At 46.0% G+C, this 15,968-nt stretch overlaps 1 protein-coding gene across 1 annotated transcript in view; it reads left to right on the top strand.

The window, feature by feature from the left end:
* Nucleotides 1–2,734: 2,734 nt before the first annotated feature.
* Nucleotides 2,735–15,968, top strand: part of LOC144891094 (uncharacterized) — a 32,995-nt gene continuing 19,761 nt past the window's right edge. Inside the window, exons 1-5 of the mRNA XM_078773481.1 lie at nt 2,735–2,964; nt 7,404–7,472; nt 9,586–9,724; nt 15,435–15,627; nt 15,761–15,883. Of these exons, the coding sequence (XP_078629607.1) occupies nt 2,735–2,964; nt 7,404–7,472; nt 9,586–9,724; nt 15,435–15,627; nt 15,761–15,883 (754 nt within the window). The remainder of the gene's footprint in view (nt 2,965–7,403; nt 7,473–9,585; nt 9,725–15,434; nt 15,628–15,760; nt 15,884–15,968) is intronic.

Raw genomic sequence — 15,968 nt, 5'->3', positions numbered from 1 at the left:
GCCTCCCTCGGCCGGCCTCGACCCATCGTGCCCGCTGGCTGGCAGCGCCCGGTTTTCGACGCCATCCACGGCCTGTCCCACCGGGGCATGAAGGCCTCCCAGAAGCTCGTCGCGGCAAAGTTCGTCTGGCATGGCCTCAGGAAGGATGTCCGCGACTGGGCCAGGATGTGCCTCGCGTGCCAGCGCGCAAAGGTCCACCGCCACACCCAGGCCCGGTTTACGGTGCCCGAGCGTCGGTTCGACCACGTCCACGTCGACTTGGTGGGACCTCTGCCCCCATCCCGGGCGTTCACCCACCTCCTCACCATGGTGGACCGCACCACACGGTGGCCAGAGGCCGTGCCATTGGCGGCGACATCTGCGGCGGATGTGGCGCAAGCCTTCATCGCCACTTGGGCTGCCCGGTTCGGCGCCCCCTCGGACATCTCGTCCGACCGCGGTCCCCAGTCCGCGCCACGGCCTACCACCCCCAGGCCAATGGCCTGTGCGAGCACTTTCATCGCTCGATGAAGGCCGCGCTCCGGGCCAGCCTCCGCGACGGCAGCTGGGCCGACAGGCTCCCCCTGGATCCTGCTGGGCCTCAGGACGGTGCCCAAGGACGACCTGCGCGCGTCCTCGGCGGAGCTGGTCTTCGGGAAACCACTGCGGGTACCGGGCGAATTTATCCCCGACTCCACGGCTCCTTGGTCCGTGGCGCAACAGCGCTCCACCCTGCAGGAGACCGCCCGGAGGTTCGCCCCGGTGTTGACGGCACACCACGGTTGCCTGTCCTCCCACGTCGCCCCGGAGCTTCACACGGCGGAGTACATCTTCATCCGGCACGACGCCCACCGGGCACCGCTACGGCCCCCGTACAACGGGCCCTTCCGCGTGTTTGAGACCGTGGACAAATATTTCACCGTCGACATCAGCGGTGCCCCGGATCGTATCTCCGTGGACCGCCTCAAGCCGGCCCACCTCGATCTGGACCACCCCCTGCAAGCAGCTCTGCCTCCACGTCGAGCCCCCCCCCGGCGGTCAGACCCCTGGCACCCCCCAGCCCCGCCGTCCCGCTACCCCCCAGCCCTGCACGCATCGCCAGGGGGCGTTTCGGCCGGGTCATCCGGCTTCCCCGCAAGCTCACCCTTCAGGTGCGCGGGAATTCTGGGGGGGGCGCGTGTGGCGGGCACAAGGGACAATAATTCCGTGCACCAGTGGGTGGCGCGAGCGTCCAGGCGGGGAACTGAAATGCATGCCCCGCCTTTCGGCCGATCGGCCACGCCGGGGGGCAAGGCGTGGCCTCGGGAGATATATGCGGGCTCTAAGCTCGAGCCCGCCCAGTGCTGAAGTGCGAGCTCTGAATAAAGACCTGTTGTATCAGCGCGTTGTGGCCTACCTCTCTGGCAATCGAGTCGTGTGTGCACAGCACCACATTATTAATATTATGATCGGGTCTGTGAACCATTGTATTGTTGCACAAGTTGTTTCGTTGCACAAGATCTGTGAACCATCTGAAATACGGTGCACAAGTTGTTTCGAGTTGGGCCTGGAGGTGTCTGCTCCTTTTCATAAGGGTAAGGCTTGCGAGGAAGATTTTCAAAAAAAATAAATTAATAAGGGTTTTTGCTTATGGAATTAAATTTTTGACGCTGGTCATAGAGTGCCCTCTGCTGTTGTTCTTGTTCTTCTTCTTGTTCTTCTTCTTGTTCTTGTTGTTCTTGCAGAGAAGACAAAACCTCAAAGCTCCACCCATTCTGGGAACCATAGCTCCACCCATTGTGGGAGAGGCTTCATATAAACAACTATCCACCATTTTATTAACTCGCATAGCTTTGAGGCCTGTTTTGTAGGCCTGTGGTGTCTTTCTCTCTCACACAGTTTTCTTTCAAATCAAATTCGATATATCATTTCATTTTTCACAGTCGCTAACATAGTTTTAGACTCGGTTGAAAAAAAACGGGAAGAAAATCCGATGAAAGTTGCCCTTTATAGAACGAAATGAATGCTCAAAGGCCTGTAACTTCAAGTCCATTGAGATTTTTTTTTTTAAATCGCGGCATGCTCAGTCATACACCGCCCGAAATAACAGACGGGGAAAATGCCGAGATATATATATTTTGTTTAAATCGCGGCATGGTCAGTCATACACCGCCCGAAATAACAGACGGGAAAATGCCGAGATGTATTAAAAATTCGTCCATTTGATGACAATCGTCACGATGAAATATTTAATTTATACGTCGTCATAATAATGTGGAGAGAGGAGCATAGCTTCGTTCACGTGTCGCCACACACGGGAAATTGCCGAGATATATATATTTTTACATCGCGGCATGGTCAGTCATACACCGCCTGAAATAACAGACTGGAAAATGCCGAGATATATAAAAAATTCGTCGCCACACACGGGAAATTGCCGAGATATATTTTCACCTTGCACAAAAATAACATCAAGTAATCGAATCAATAGGAATGTCCTGTGCCTTTTGTTTTGGCCTGCATTAGTTGCAAACATCGACGCGGCTTTTGTTTTAATTAAAACTTTTTGTACTTGTTTTTTTTACAAAAGTTAAATATTATTGATTCCGCCATCGAAGTGGGACGAAGGATGTTTTTTCACCGCTGTCTGTCTATCTGATTCTGGAAGTTGGCGTGACGTCACAGCCACGCACCGCGGCAGCGGCACCGCCATCCTGGAATTATGGAAAACAGTGGGCGCTGTTCGCACGTGTTTGTCACAGTTTGAAACCGCAAAATGCCGAAAAGCTGCTGTATTGTCGGCTGCAAAGCCAACAAGCTGAAGAATCCAGAGCGGCAGTTTTATGTTGTACCTCACTCCTCAGGACCCGGTGAGACGCCAGAAATGGCTTTCTGCCATCAGTCGAGCCGTTTTACCACTTCTGGAAGGGTCCAACTCGGCCAGCTCTGGTCGCTGGTCACCCCCCTCTCAGCACACCTATGTGTGCTCGATCCATTTTATCACAGGTAAGTGCAACCTGCTGCTGCTTCGGCCGGGCAAGGCTTGGCATACTCTAGAATCTAGATCACCGTTAACCTTTTAAAATTAAACGCTGATTTATTGTGTGGTCGTCATAGAGGGGGGGGCGGGCACATTTGTCCACATACCGGTGCTGCGCATCCGGGGGAAATTCATCTGAGTACTGGTATGTCATGACAACTTGCAACTAATGCATTAAAACTAGTTTTTCGCCGCGATGATCGGTTTGCGTCAACTTTCGCGCAATTTCCCCCAAACCAAGATGGCGGCGCGTTGAATGACCGACTTCCAGAATGGTGAACATATCTGAAAAAGTTGTGGATGGATTCGGACAAAATTTTGTGGAGAGGTTGGGTATGTGACTCGGAAGAATCCTTACTGTAGTGTGTGTGTGTGTGTGTGTGTGTGTGTGTGTGTGTGTGTGTGTGTGTGTGTGTGTGTGTGTGTGTGTGTGTGTGTGTGTGTGTGTGTGTGTCAGTGTGTGTCAGTGTGTGTGTGTGTGTGTGTGTCAGTGTCAGTCAGTCATGGGTTGTTATCTCCATTTGCCTGTTTCATTTGGTGGAACATTCTCCCCAGGACCCAAAGTATCCATCTCCTCTTCGGTGAAGGATCACGGTTCATTAACCAAACTGTTCAACTTTTTCAGTTTTGTTCCAACGGCTCTTTTCAGAATCGTCACCGAACCACGGATTGCCTCCAGTTGTGGTTCATTTATCTTTAATTTGATTGCCTCCAGTTGTGGTTCATTTATCTTTAATTTGATTGCCTCCAGTTGTGGTTCATTTATCTTTAATTTGATTGCCTCCAGTTGTAATTCAGTATTCCTCGGGATGGGCTTTAAAATCTGAGTGAGGTTCTTCTTTATCATTCTAGGCCATGGGCTATGTTGGCTGCTCCTGTACGCCCTCCTCAAATCTCTGACGCTATATTTTTCTGATGCCTCAGAGGCATAAAGTATCCTGAATATGAAATCAAATGTTAACAATACATAAGTTGGGACGAACTTGTCATTTTAAATCAATATCTCGACTCTCGAGGTACCCTCAAAACATGACCGTGGTCGATTCACATCGAACTAAATTTCCAGGTTTTATACTTTGGTAATTTGTGCGGTTATTATAGCAGTATTACATACCAATGGAGTACCAAATGAAAGCTCAGCTTCTGCTGGTTCTTATGAAATCGATATTATCATGTTACAGAAATAGTGCATGTGAGTTGTTGGACTACATATGGTATATGCCCTGCCCGTACCCCACGTACATTCCTGACGCGTCACAAAAATGATCAAATTTCTACATTTACTTTTGTTTGAAGTGCATATGTGAGACTTTATTCATCCAAGTGTGGATTCATCCAAAACTAGAACAATGTGACGGTGTCGCCAATTTTCCTCGGCATAGTCCCACAACCGGTAGATGCCATCACTCTGCAATGTCTGCATATGTATGGGTAGAGAGGATCATGTTTGTGAAGTTTCGTGTTGATCGGATAAGGTTCGTTTTTCTATCCAAAATGGCTGCCAAACCAAGTGACCTATGACGTCACAATTGTCATAAAAACATTCTGCATGGGTGTCATTCTTACCCTGAAAGTTTCGTCTCAATCGGACATATGGTTGCTGAGAAAAACGAGATTTAGCCCGGACAGACGAACGGACGGACAACGTGAAAACGTAATGCCTCAGGCGACTTTGTCGGTGGAGGCATAATAAACTGTGTCCATAAATCTAACATTCGATACCACAACTATGGTTTATGACATAAACTCACAAAGTTATGGCAAGTTCAGAAATGTCACTCGTTAATAGAAGAAGGCAAAGCCACAAGTGTACATTGATGGTATTCAATACATCAACAACTCGTGCATCAATTCTACATTTTATGCTTCTGTGATGTAACATAAGGTCATGAAGATTACGCATATGATAAGGGTGAAACTCGTCTGACAGAATGTATGCACATCTATATTATAATAGGCTACAGTGATTCTGTCTGTCTGTCTGTCCGGGGGTGTGGCTTACTCCGTTTACAGAGTAGCTCCACCCATTCTTGGAGAGGCTTCATGTAAACAAATATCCACCATTTTATTAACTCGCATAGCTTTGAGGCCTGTTTAGTTAGGCCCATGCTGTCTTTCTCTCTCACACAGGTTTATTTCAACTCTAATTCTATTTTTAATTTCATTTTTAACAGTCGCTAACATAGTTTTAGACTCGGTTGAAAAAGAACGGGAAGAGAATCCCATGAAAGTTTCCGTTTATGGAACGAAATTATTTCTCAAAGGCCTGTAAAATAAAGCCCATTCATTGAGTCACCCTCATGATTTTATCTCGAATTCACCATCTGATTTCATTTTTATCGATGGTTTTAGATTCGGTGTCAGAAATAATTGAGAACATTCACGCACACACGGGAAAATGCAGAGATGTATTTTTAAAAATTGCGCCACGATGATACATGATAAATGATAATACACCGCCGAAAATAACAGTCGGGGAAAATGTCGACATATATTAAAAATTCGCTTTTCTTTTCCGTTCAGATATATTACTTTTACTTTTGATGACAGTCGTCACAAAAACGTCAACAATGATGCCGACATATATTTCTTCGTTCTTATTTCATTCAACATTATTATCCAGAAGTAAAGGTTCACGTGTTCATTTCACGTGTGAAAAAACCAGCTCCATTTCACGTGTGCATGGTCGTGTAATTCACATATGTAAAATAAATAAATTAACAGACGGGAAATTATCGAGAGATTTTTCTTCGTTTTTATTTTATGAGTTACCAGCAGAAATACCCCGCGTTGCCAGGTGGGGGAGGGAGGGGGGAAGGGGGAACGGCACGTACACTTTAAACATGTATATGGATGTGGGATATATATGTGTGTGTGTTTATATATACAACAACAACAGGCATTTTAAGGCCATTTTCCCTGCAAGAGCGGGGGTTAGCCTTGCGGTCCCCATGACAATGTTCTCCATTTTGCCCTATTTTCTGCATCGCCCCTTGTTAACCCCCTTGCCCGCATTTCTTCTTCGACCATCTTTAGCCAAGTCTTTCTCAGTCTTCCCGTCCTCTACTTCCTTCTACATTCATTCCCATCACTCTTTTCAACCAGTCACTTTCATCCTTCCTCAACACATGACCAAACCATTTCAACTTGTTTCTCTTCACAGCATCCATCACAGATTCTATTCCCATCATCTTTCGCAATTCATCATTTGTCTTCCTCGCTCTCAAAGATACTCCACACATCCACCGAACCATTCGCATTTCCACCCTTTCCAGCCTTCGTTGCTGCTCTACTGTGTGTGTGTGTGTGTGTGTGTGTGTGTGTGTGTGTGTGTGTGTGTGTGTGTGTGTGTGTGTGTGTGTGTGTGTGTGTGTGTGTGTGTGTGTGTGTGTGTGTGTGACAGAATTGTGAGGAACAGAAATGAAAAAAACGAGGTGTGGGTGTACGTGTGTGTGGGTGTGCACGCACATGCATTCACATGTTATCAGAAGTAAATACATTGTGTGGATTACATCATTTGTGCCTCTAATAAATTGGCAGTAACCATTTTGTGAAACTGAATGTGCAGGTGCAGCATCTAACTCAATATGTCGAAATGTCACACACGTCCATGCCCGTGGGATTTCCACGGGTGACCCCACTAGTTAACAAATACTGAACAAACTACCACCGAGCAAGATATACTAGGTAATGTATTCAATATGATGAACGGGCACAGAGTTCATTCATTGATGAACATTGTCAATCTTGATCACTGTCAGTGCTGTCTCTACCAAACTGATATGGGATATCTGTGAAATTGTGAATCTTGAAAACCGTCAGTGCTGTCTCCAACAAACTAATATGGGATATATGTCAGCATTATCAATCTTGATCACCATCAGTGCTGTCTCCACCAAAGGAATATGGGATATCTGGCAGTTCGGCATCCGACTCATCTGAGTCCATTTGTCGATTATACCGATGAGTTGTTGTCGCAGAACATTTCCTACGTACCATAGTGGCTCTAGCTTGCCATCCCTCAACTCTTACCCATAGCTAGCCGTTACATCTGGAATATCTGGTTTCGTGATATGGGCCCTCTTCCAGTTTCCAATCTGAGTTTACCCGCCTTATGTTCTGCTCTAGACTTCCTCTACATGGTGGTAATGTTCCCAGATCCACATTCTTTGAAAGGTTGAGTTGGCCCTCCTTGGCACACAGCTAGCTCATTTATGTGGACGTGTCACAGTTCATTGACCTTTTGCACTCGAGCGCGACCATAGTTGGCACAAGTGAACACCTGGCTGATCAATTAGGTCTTCTGCCACATCGCACGTTTCTCCCAAACTGGACAATACAGCTGAAAACTTTGGGGTTTTCTGTAAGAGTTTTCATGGGCTTGGTCTTCCCTTGTCCATTGAAGGTGCTGCCCATGTCACATCCAGTGTACTCGTGGAGACGCACGAGTGCTGTGCAGTGCTGAGCAACTATGGTATGTAGGAAATGTTCTGCAAAAACAGCTCATCGATATCGTAGACGAACCACTAGATATTCCGAGGATGACTCAGATAAGTCGGATGCAGAACTGCTATGTATCCCATATCAGTTTGGTGGAGACGGCACTAACAGTGGTCAAGATTGACAATGTTCACCAGTGAATGAACTCCATGCCCCTTTTATTATCTTGAATGCAGTATTTCTTGCTCTGTGGTGGCTTGTTCATTATTTGTTAATTTGCATACATTCTGTCAGACAAGATTCACCCTGATAATAACCGTAATCTTCATGACCATATGTTGCATCATAAACCCATAAAATATAGAATTGGTACATGAGTTGTTGTATTGAATCCCATGAATGTACGCTTGCGGATTTGCCTTCTTCTATTAACTAGTGCCATTTTTGAACTTGACATAACTTTGTCAGTTTATATTATCATAGAATCATAGTTGTGGTATCAAATGTTAGGTATTTGGACAAAGTGTATTTTAATTAATGCTTGCCCTTGGTTCGTGTTTCCATGAGTTTTCCAGAACTGTGATATTTACATTTTTGCAGATATGCCAAGGAATCACTTTGCATACTTTGTTGTGCTGTTGTGTGTAACGTTGTTCTGAAAGTTTTTTGCATCCTGAGAGCAGGTGACTAGTACTTTCTTTCTCTCTTGCAGAACCTACATTTGTGTGTCTGGCTCAGTCCCGCCATTTTTTTTACATCCATTGGTGTAGTGTCCTTTATCTTTGGCATGAATAATAGTTTGTTCTCCGTCCCAGTTGAGCTGACCTCTTCTTAGCCATTCCAGTGATCCTTTTGTCTATCCCCACTCTGTCCAATTATATATTTAATATATTTCCCTGCTCTTTTGTCTTTCTCCCAGTTATCACTATATATCTGCTGGTATTTCATCTTGTATTTTTTTTTTTTTTCAATCACTGGGGCACCAGAGAATCAACAGTCACAAACGGTTCTTTTCAGAACCCACATGACACTTTTCCACTTCCCACACCTCACCTTTCCACGCACCTATATCGCTCACCCAGTTCAGTACCACGTGAGCCAGCTGGCTCGCAGTTGAGTAAGGGTGGGATCACACGCACCCTTCCTCCATCACTCATCCATCTGTCAACCGTGCTCTTCTTTTTCCTTTCCTGGAGTGAATGTGGTGCTTAAGTTATTTGTGATGAGTCATTCTCAAAAGGGCCTTATGTGCATATACAAGACTCATGCGTGCCTTTGTTTTACTGAATTGCTAGCTGAATGCACCCGGTGTTGCCCGGGTTCTTTTTGAATGAATTTAATCTTATCAGTATCAGCCCAGTATCAGTTGGTGCTCAACGATTCCTTGTTCTTTCGTCTGTCGGGCCCCACGAGAGAGAATTTTGAAAGCATGTGTTGCAATCAGTCAGATATTCCTATTAAGTACATAAGTTGTACTTCAAGAATTTTGAAAGAAGAAGAAGATTTATTGCGAAATGGGCACAGCCCGGCCGAGGCGGCCTCAACCGGCCTCGTCGCCTAGCCCATAACCTTCCCGGGGCCCGTCCCGACATTTTTTGTTTCAGAGGTTTCCTCCTATCTTTCACCGTTCAGGAGATTAGCGCATGCAGACAAAAACAAAACCCCAAAAAACTATTTTATACATATAGATAATCCCTTCCAAACTGTCCAGTTGTCTGTTTCCATTGATTAGACATAGTGTGCTGTGTTAGGGCGTTCACCCTCGCTGATTCGTTACAAGTACAGACAGAAGTCAACACGTAATCGATGGTAATGCTTTTTCCGTATCTTTGAATCTGTTTACCCTATCTGGTGGGTTTAATTTGCCAGAAAGGCAAAGCAGGATTTGGATGCTGGACCCTACCTAAATTGAACGTCTCAGATGGCGTCTGTGGTTGTTTAACACCCGGTCACATCATTTGGTCATCTGCGGAGCCGGTGGCTTCAGGATCGTCATTGGGAAAGTGGATTTGAGAAGTGACCTTGCAATCTACCCGAAGGAAAATCCGTAACAGTATTATCTTAACCTGGATATAATATTGCTTTGCTGCACATTTATTTGATTGTGTGGTATCTTTAACTTTCCTCTGATTACTTTTTTCCCCCAGCGTGATGGCTGAAAATCAACCCCCTCTGGGCCATGAACGCACTCCTGTACCCTTGTCTACCAAATCACGCCTGCCAGTTCCTCGTGTCCAACGCAAGCGGAAACTCGTGGAAGATGCTGAATCAATCGTACATGTTGAGGTTTGTCACTGGCAGAAATGGTGTTAAAGAGGTCATTACGTTTTAGGATTTTTATTGTTTAAAGCTTACCTGGAATGTAGTTCTACGGAGCTTATGGGATAAACACTTGCAACCTCTTCTCTGAAACTACTGATGAGATTGTGACCAAATCTGGCTAAAATGATATTTGGTATGTTGCAACTCGAGTTTGTTCATGGCATTAAAAAAATCGAGGTCTAAGGGGGTCTTCCGGTGTTGTAAGTGGGTCCAGGTTTGACCTCCCCAAAAATAAGCATTTGCTTTCTTCTCTGAAACTACATACACTTTCGATGAAACCTGACCACAACCTTCATCACCCGTGATGTACCAAAGTTTGTTCACAGCATTAGAAAATGGGGAAAATAGGAAAATGGTGTTGCTCCCAAAAATAGGTTTTGTTTGTTTAAACTTTAAAGTCTTGTGATATGTTAGTGTGATTCTACGTGCTGCCCTGTCTCCTATTAACCATTGCAATTGGTTTAATACACTCTGGTACTGTTTAAAATACCTTTAGTCGGTGTCGTATACTGCTTTATCCTACCAGGTGATTGCCCCTATTTTCTATACATGGTCTTGGCTTGTGGAAGAGCTGGGACATAGAACAGATCAGGACTCAACATGGTAAAGGAACATCAGGAGAAAGGGGAAACAACAGCAGCAAGTCAGATGGAGGAAGTCGACTGAGACTGACAAACAAGGGACGGACAAAACAAACAATACACAGCCGCCAGGATGCGATTCGGGTCAATCAAACTGGAGGATACAATAGCCAGGGAGAAACACTAAGGAGCCAGGAACGTCCTGGGAGAGGAAGGATTTATCGGCAGTGGTCTGCATTGAAATCTGTCAGGTTTGAACGGAGGCCCCAGATGTTTGAGGTTCACACGGTTAGGGATGGGGAGAGGAGCTGCTGATAGGATGTATGGATGTGGAGAGAAGCCAGGGTGGCGGAGGATTGGTGGGGGATCAGGGGGAATCTGCGATGGGGGCAGAAGTGGGTGGAAGTTGAGAAGGGGAGACGAGAAGAGGGAGGAGGTAGATGGGAGTGATGGTATTGACATGGAGGGATTTGACACCATGAACGGACGTGAAGGGAGAACTTTTGTCAGGTGTACAGCCTTTGAAAAAATGACGCTTTCAGGATTCTGAGACTGGATAACATGCGACAGACTTCCTTGGTGGGGTAGTGGTGAGAATGTTTGGTTGAAAGCATTGAGGAAGTTTTGGCTGCAAGTGAGAGGTTGGATGAACTTGGATGTGTTTTAGATGTTTAGTGCGAGGGAGGCCCAGGGGTGAAAGGGTGTACCCGGTATAAGGAAGGAAACACATGGTTGGGGGTGGGACGGTTGGGAGGCCGGGGTGTAAGTTTATAGTGCAAAAACCACACTGGGAGGGAGGGGAGGGGCGGAGGGGAGGAGGGGAGAGGTGGGGCGTTGGTGTTGAACAGTTTTCATGGCAATTTTGAGCCTGTAAATCTGAAGCACACACACACACACACACACACACACACACACACACACACACACACACACACACACACACACACACACACACACACACACACACACACACACACACACACACATACACACATACACACACACACACAAAAGAGTGATTTTTCCAAGCGAGTTGGTTGTCTTTATCGAGCGCAAAGGTAATTACCTCCTGAGGCCATTTTGTACCTGCATAAGGCAACTATACGTCCCCTCATGGAGTACTGTTCATATTTGGGCTGGAGCACCAGGCTGCCACTTATCTTAACTTGATGGACTCCAGAAACGCCTTGTCAACCTGGTTGGTGTGGAGATGGGTTCAACTCTTTAACCACTATCTCACCATAGGTCGATTGCAACTCTTGGTTTGTTTGACAAATATTTTCATGGCAAATGTTCTGTTGGACTTTCTATCTTGGTTCCTCCCATATGAGTGTTTTGACGCAAGGCTCGGTTTGCCATCTCCACTCACCCATGCACTATTGCTGATCCAAAGTGCAGAATGAAAGGCTATGCAGATAGTTTTATCCCTCGTGCTGTCTCACTCTGGAATTCACTACCTGTAACATGCTTCACATGATCCTACGATTTACTCTGCTTTAAGAGGAATGTCAATTCATACTTCCTACATTTTTGAGGTTTAATCGCATTTTACCTGACCTCTGCTACTTCCGGTGTCTTGGATGTTTTCTTATTTATTATTTATTTATTTATTTATTTTTATTTTGTTTTGATTTATCCTTGTATTTTTCTAACTTTCTCTATGCCCCTTACCTAGAGTGGCTGTCTGCCTTGTCTGGGGCGATAATCCATAAAAATAAAATAAAAACATGTACATAGATTATCTCCGTCACTGAAGTTGACTTTGAAGGGTTAATACTCTGACATTCTCTTTCACTGACGAAGGGTTAACGCCAAAAATGTCAAGGACTTTGTTCCCACAGTAGTTGGCATAACTCTATCAATGTCGTAATTTCGTCTGTTGAATTTAATTTTAGTCTGAAACCTTTGATTCTTGTGCAATGTCCACTTGACCAAGTCGTCTTTATCCCATTAATATAAGGAACCTTATTTGAGCCTCCATCACTATATTAGCCAAAACATTTATCTTTGAAGTGATAACCAGATGATTTCCCCTCAGTCCAATGCAACCTTTAAAATGTCGTCCTACCTTTTGCATGATTGATTGATTTGCTACCTTCGGTGCATGAAAGGCTGTTTCCTCGATACGAACAACAACAGGCATTTTAAGGCCATTTTCCCTGCTAGAGCGGGGGTTAGCCTTGCGGGCCCCATGATGATCATCTCCATTTTGCCCTATTTTCTGCATCTCCCCTTGTTAACCCCCTTGCCCGCATTTCTTCTTCCACCACCTTTAGGCAAGTCTTTCTCGGTCTTCCCCGTCCTCTACGTCCTTCTACATTCATTTCCATCGCTCTTCTCAACCAGTCACTTTCATCCTTCCTCAACACATGACCAAACCATCTCAACCTGTTTCTCTTCACAGCATCCATCACAGGCTCTATTCCCATCATCTTTCGCAATTCATCATTTGTCTTCCTCTCTCTCAACGATACTCCACACATCCATCGAACCATTCGCATTTCCAGCCTTCGTTGCTGCTCTACGTTCATTACCCATGTCTCGCTCCCATAAATCGTAACACTTCTCACACATGTAGCATACACCCTTCCCTTCAGCTTCAACGACACTCCCCTTCTCATTAGCACGCCACTCAGTTCCCGAAACTTCTTCGATGCACATCTCACTCGAGCCGTTGCCGAGTGTGACCCGCCTTCTCTATTCAGCATGTATCCTAGGTTCACACGGTTAGGCTATGAACGTAGAGCCAGACTGGCTAATGACCCTCTCAGACCACTACATTTTTGATGAACCCACTCAGCGCACATTGTGCCTTGAATGGAGTTCACTCCGACACCCTTCCTGCACACAGCACATGGCCACTTCCCAGTTCTGTCCACCTCACCACATGCTTTACCACTTGCCATCACCTTCGTCTTTCCGATATTCACCTTCAGACCTTTTGCCTCCATACATTCCTTCCACTTGTTCATCTTCTCCTTCAGTGCATCCATACTCTCTGCAATCAACACCAGATTATCTGCATACAACAACTCCCACGGTAAACCCTCCTTTACCTTCCGAGCCAGAACCTCCATCACAGCTACAAATAGTAGTGGACTTAGTACCGACCCCTGATGCACTCCCATCTTCACCTCAAACTCACCACTGTTCCCGTCCTTTGCCCCTACAGCTATGCACGCTCTGTCATACATTGCCATCACTACTCTGATCAACCATTCCTCCATTCCCAACTTCCTCAATGCCCATGTCACTACTTCGCATGGAACCCTATTGAATGCTTTCTCCAGATCAACAAACCCAAAAAACAACTTCTTCTTCTTCTCCATGTACTTCTCCTGCAACTGCCTTAAAATAAAAAGCGTGTCTGTCGTTCCACTTCCTGGCATAAATCCAAACTGAATTTCGTCCATCTTCACTTTCTTCCTTATCCTCTTCTCCAAACCCTTTCCAATACCTTAATTCCATGCTCTAATAAAGTCTTTATCGCTCCATATGAGCCACAGTCCAGAGCGACACCCTTCCCCTTATATGGAGGGATGAGGGTACTCGGTTCCCAATCTACTGGAATGCGGCCTTCTTTCAACATCAGATTACAGATCTCTGTCAATCTCTTCACACCCCAACTTCCTGCTGCCTTCAACATATCTCCCACAACTCCCGTTGGCCCTCACGCTTTTCTATTCTTCATTGCTTTTATTGCTTAGCTTATCGCTTAGCCTGGTGTTAGCTTAGCGGTCAGGGTACCGGCTTCGGATCCTAGGATCCTGGGTTCGAATCCCGGTCGATCGCTGAATTAACGCCAGGGGGGTTGACTCAGCCTGTCATCCTTCCGATGTCGGCAAATTGAGTACCAGTTCACTGGTAATTCCCTGTTTGTCGTAAAAGGCGACAAACAGGGTTGGCGGCAGGAAGGGCATCCGGCCGTAAAACATTGCTTCAAAAAGGGGACCAAAAAAACAACAACAACCACGGTGCCCGAAAAAGGCCAACCCCGCTTTGCGGGGAAAAATGGCCTCTAAAGGTGTTTTTTAAATTATTATTATTGCTTTTATCGCTTCCTCAACTTCCTTCTCGGTTATCTTCTCTGCCGCTCCTTAAACTGGGTTACTCTTTGTTGCCATCCCATTCATTCTCTGCATTCAACAGCATTTCCATATATCTCTTCCATCTTCCTTTAATTCCATCTGGGTCCACAACGATTTGTCCCACTTCATCCTTCAAACAACTCACCCCCATCACATCACACCTCTCTTTCGCTGTCTGCTTTGAAATCCTGAATACCGCTCTCTGATCCTATTCCGAATCAAAGCATTCTCCGAACATTTTCCGATATGCCTCCTGCGTCTTTGCTGCCTCTTTCTTGGCTGCCTTATAACTTTCATGCTCTGCCTTTTCTGCCTCCGTACCCTTCACCTTCTGCCACTCCTTGAACTTCTTCCTCTTCTCGTCAATCCTCTTTCCAAATTCATCATCCCACCACCATGTTTCTGAGTGCCTCGGTGGTCCTTTACTCCACCAACATACCTCACCAACGGCTCCCAACAGACTATTTTTCATTGACATCCACCCATTTTCAAGCTCAACCACATCATACTCAGCCTCTTTCAATGCCCCCCACACTGTCACCTTTTTCAACCTCCACACCTTCATTCTCGGTTGTGACTTCACCCGTGCAGTTCTCCTCTCACCTTTCACCCTTATGTCACAGACAACCAAGTGGTGCTGTGAAGCAGCCTCCTCCCCCAGGATCACCTTTGTGTCCTGGGAGTGCCCCCATTCTCGCGTACGCACCATCAGGTTGTCAAAGGTTGTCGTCGACCCACCTGACGTGTATGTAAAGAGCTAATTATCTGCTTTCTGGAACTGAGTATTACAAATCAGCAAACTCCAAAATCCTTTCACCTTCTCCATTCCTCACACCATATCCATAACTCCCATGGACTCCCTCAAAACCGTCTGTTCTCCTTCCCACATGTCCATTTAAGTCTCCTCCTACCACAACAACTTCCTCATCTTTCACGTTTTCCATCAGCTCATCTATCACGCACCAATCGTTCACTAAGAGCTTTCCTTTTATTTCCTCAATGCAGAACACAAAACGGTCAAGGTCGGAGAATCCAGATGCTTCTGGAATATCGGAGAAGCCGGTTGGTGTGAAGGCAAGAGGAGTTGCTGTAACAAAGCCCATCTTCCATGTCTCAGCCAAAAGTGCATCTTCCGTAGTGAGGAAGCCGATGGTGACGGTTTCACCAGTAAGATCAAGTGCTGCGCCTGGCCGTCATGGTGGGTAGTGATTCAATGTGCGTACCACAGGACATGTGAACATCTGAGTTTCCACGATGGCAGAAAGAATGTTTAGGTATAACAGGATTTGATTGGATCTCTCCCCCACCCTTCCTTTTGCTGCTGTTTCAAGGCATGGGGACATCACGGTCTGTTTTTTCTGCTACTACTGGTAATTCTCGTCGTCCACCCAGTGCTCGCCCACCTATAAGAGGTTTGGTCAAAGGCTTTGTTACACCTGGAACAAGCACCTCTGGCAAATATAATGATCTTGGATGTAGCTCTCACCCACTGTCTGCCTTGTCTTCTACAACACAATTCTTTGTCTCGTTCTCTTGTCT

This window comes from Myxine glutinosa, chromosome 3, assembly GCF_964187855.1.
Source record: "Myxine glutinosa chromosome 3, kmMyxGlut1.1, whole genome shotgun sequence".
Classification (NCBI taxonomy): Eukaryota; Metazoa; Chordata; class Myxini; order Myxiniformes; family Myxinidae; genus Myxine; species Myxine glutinosa.
Note: the sequence above shows the minus strand (reverse complement) of the source record. Positions and strands in the feature narration are given on the sequence as shown.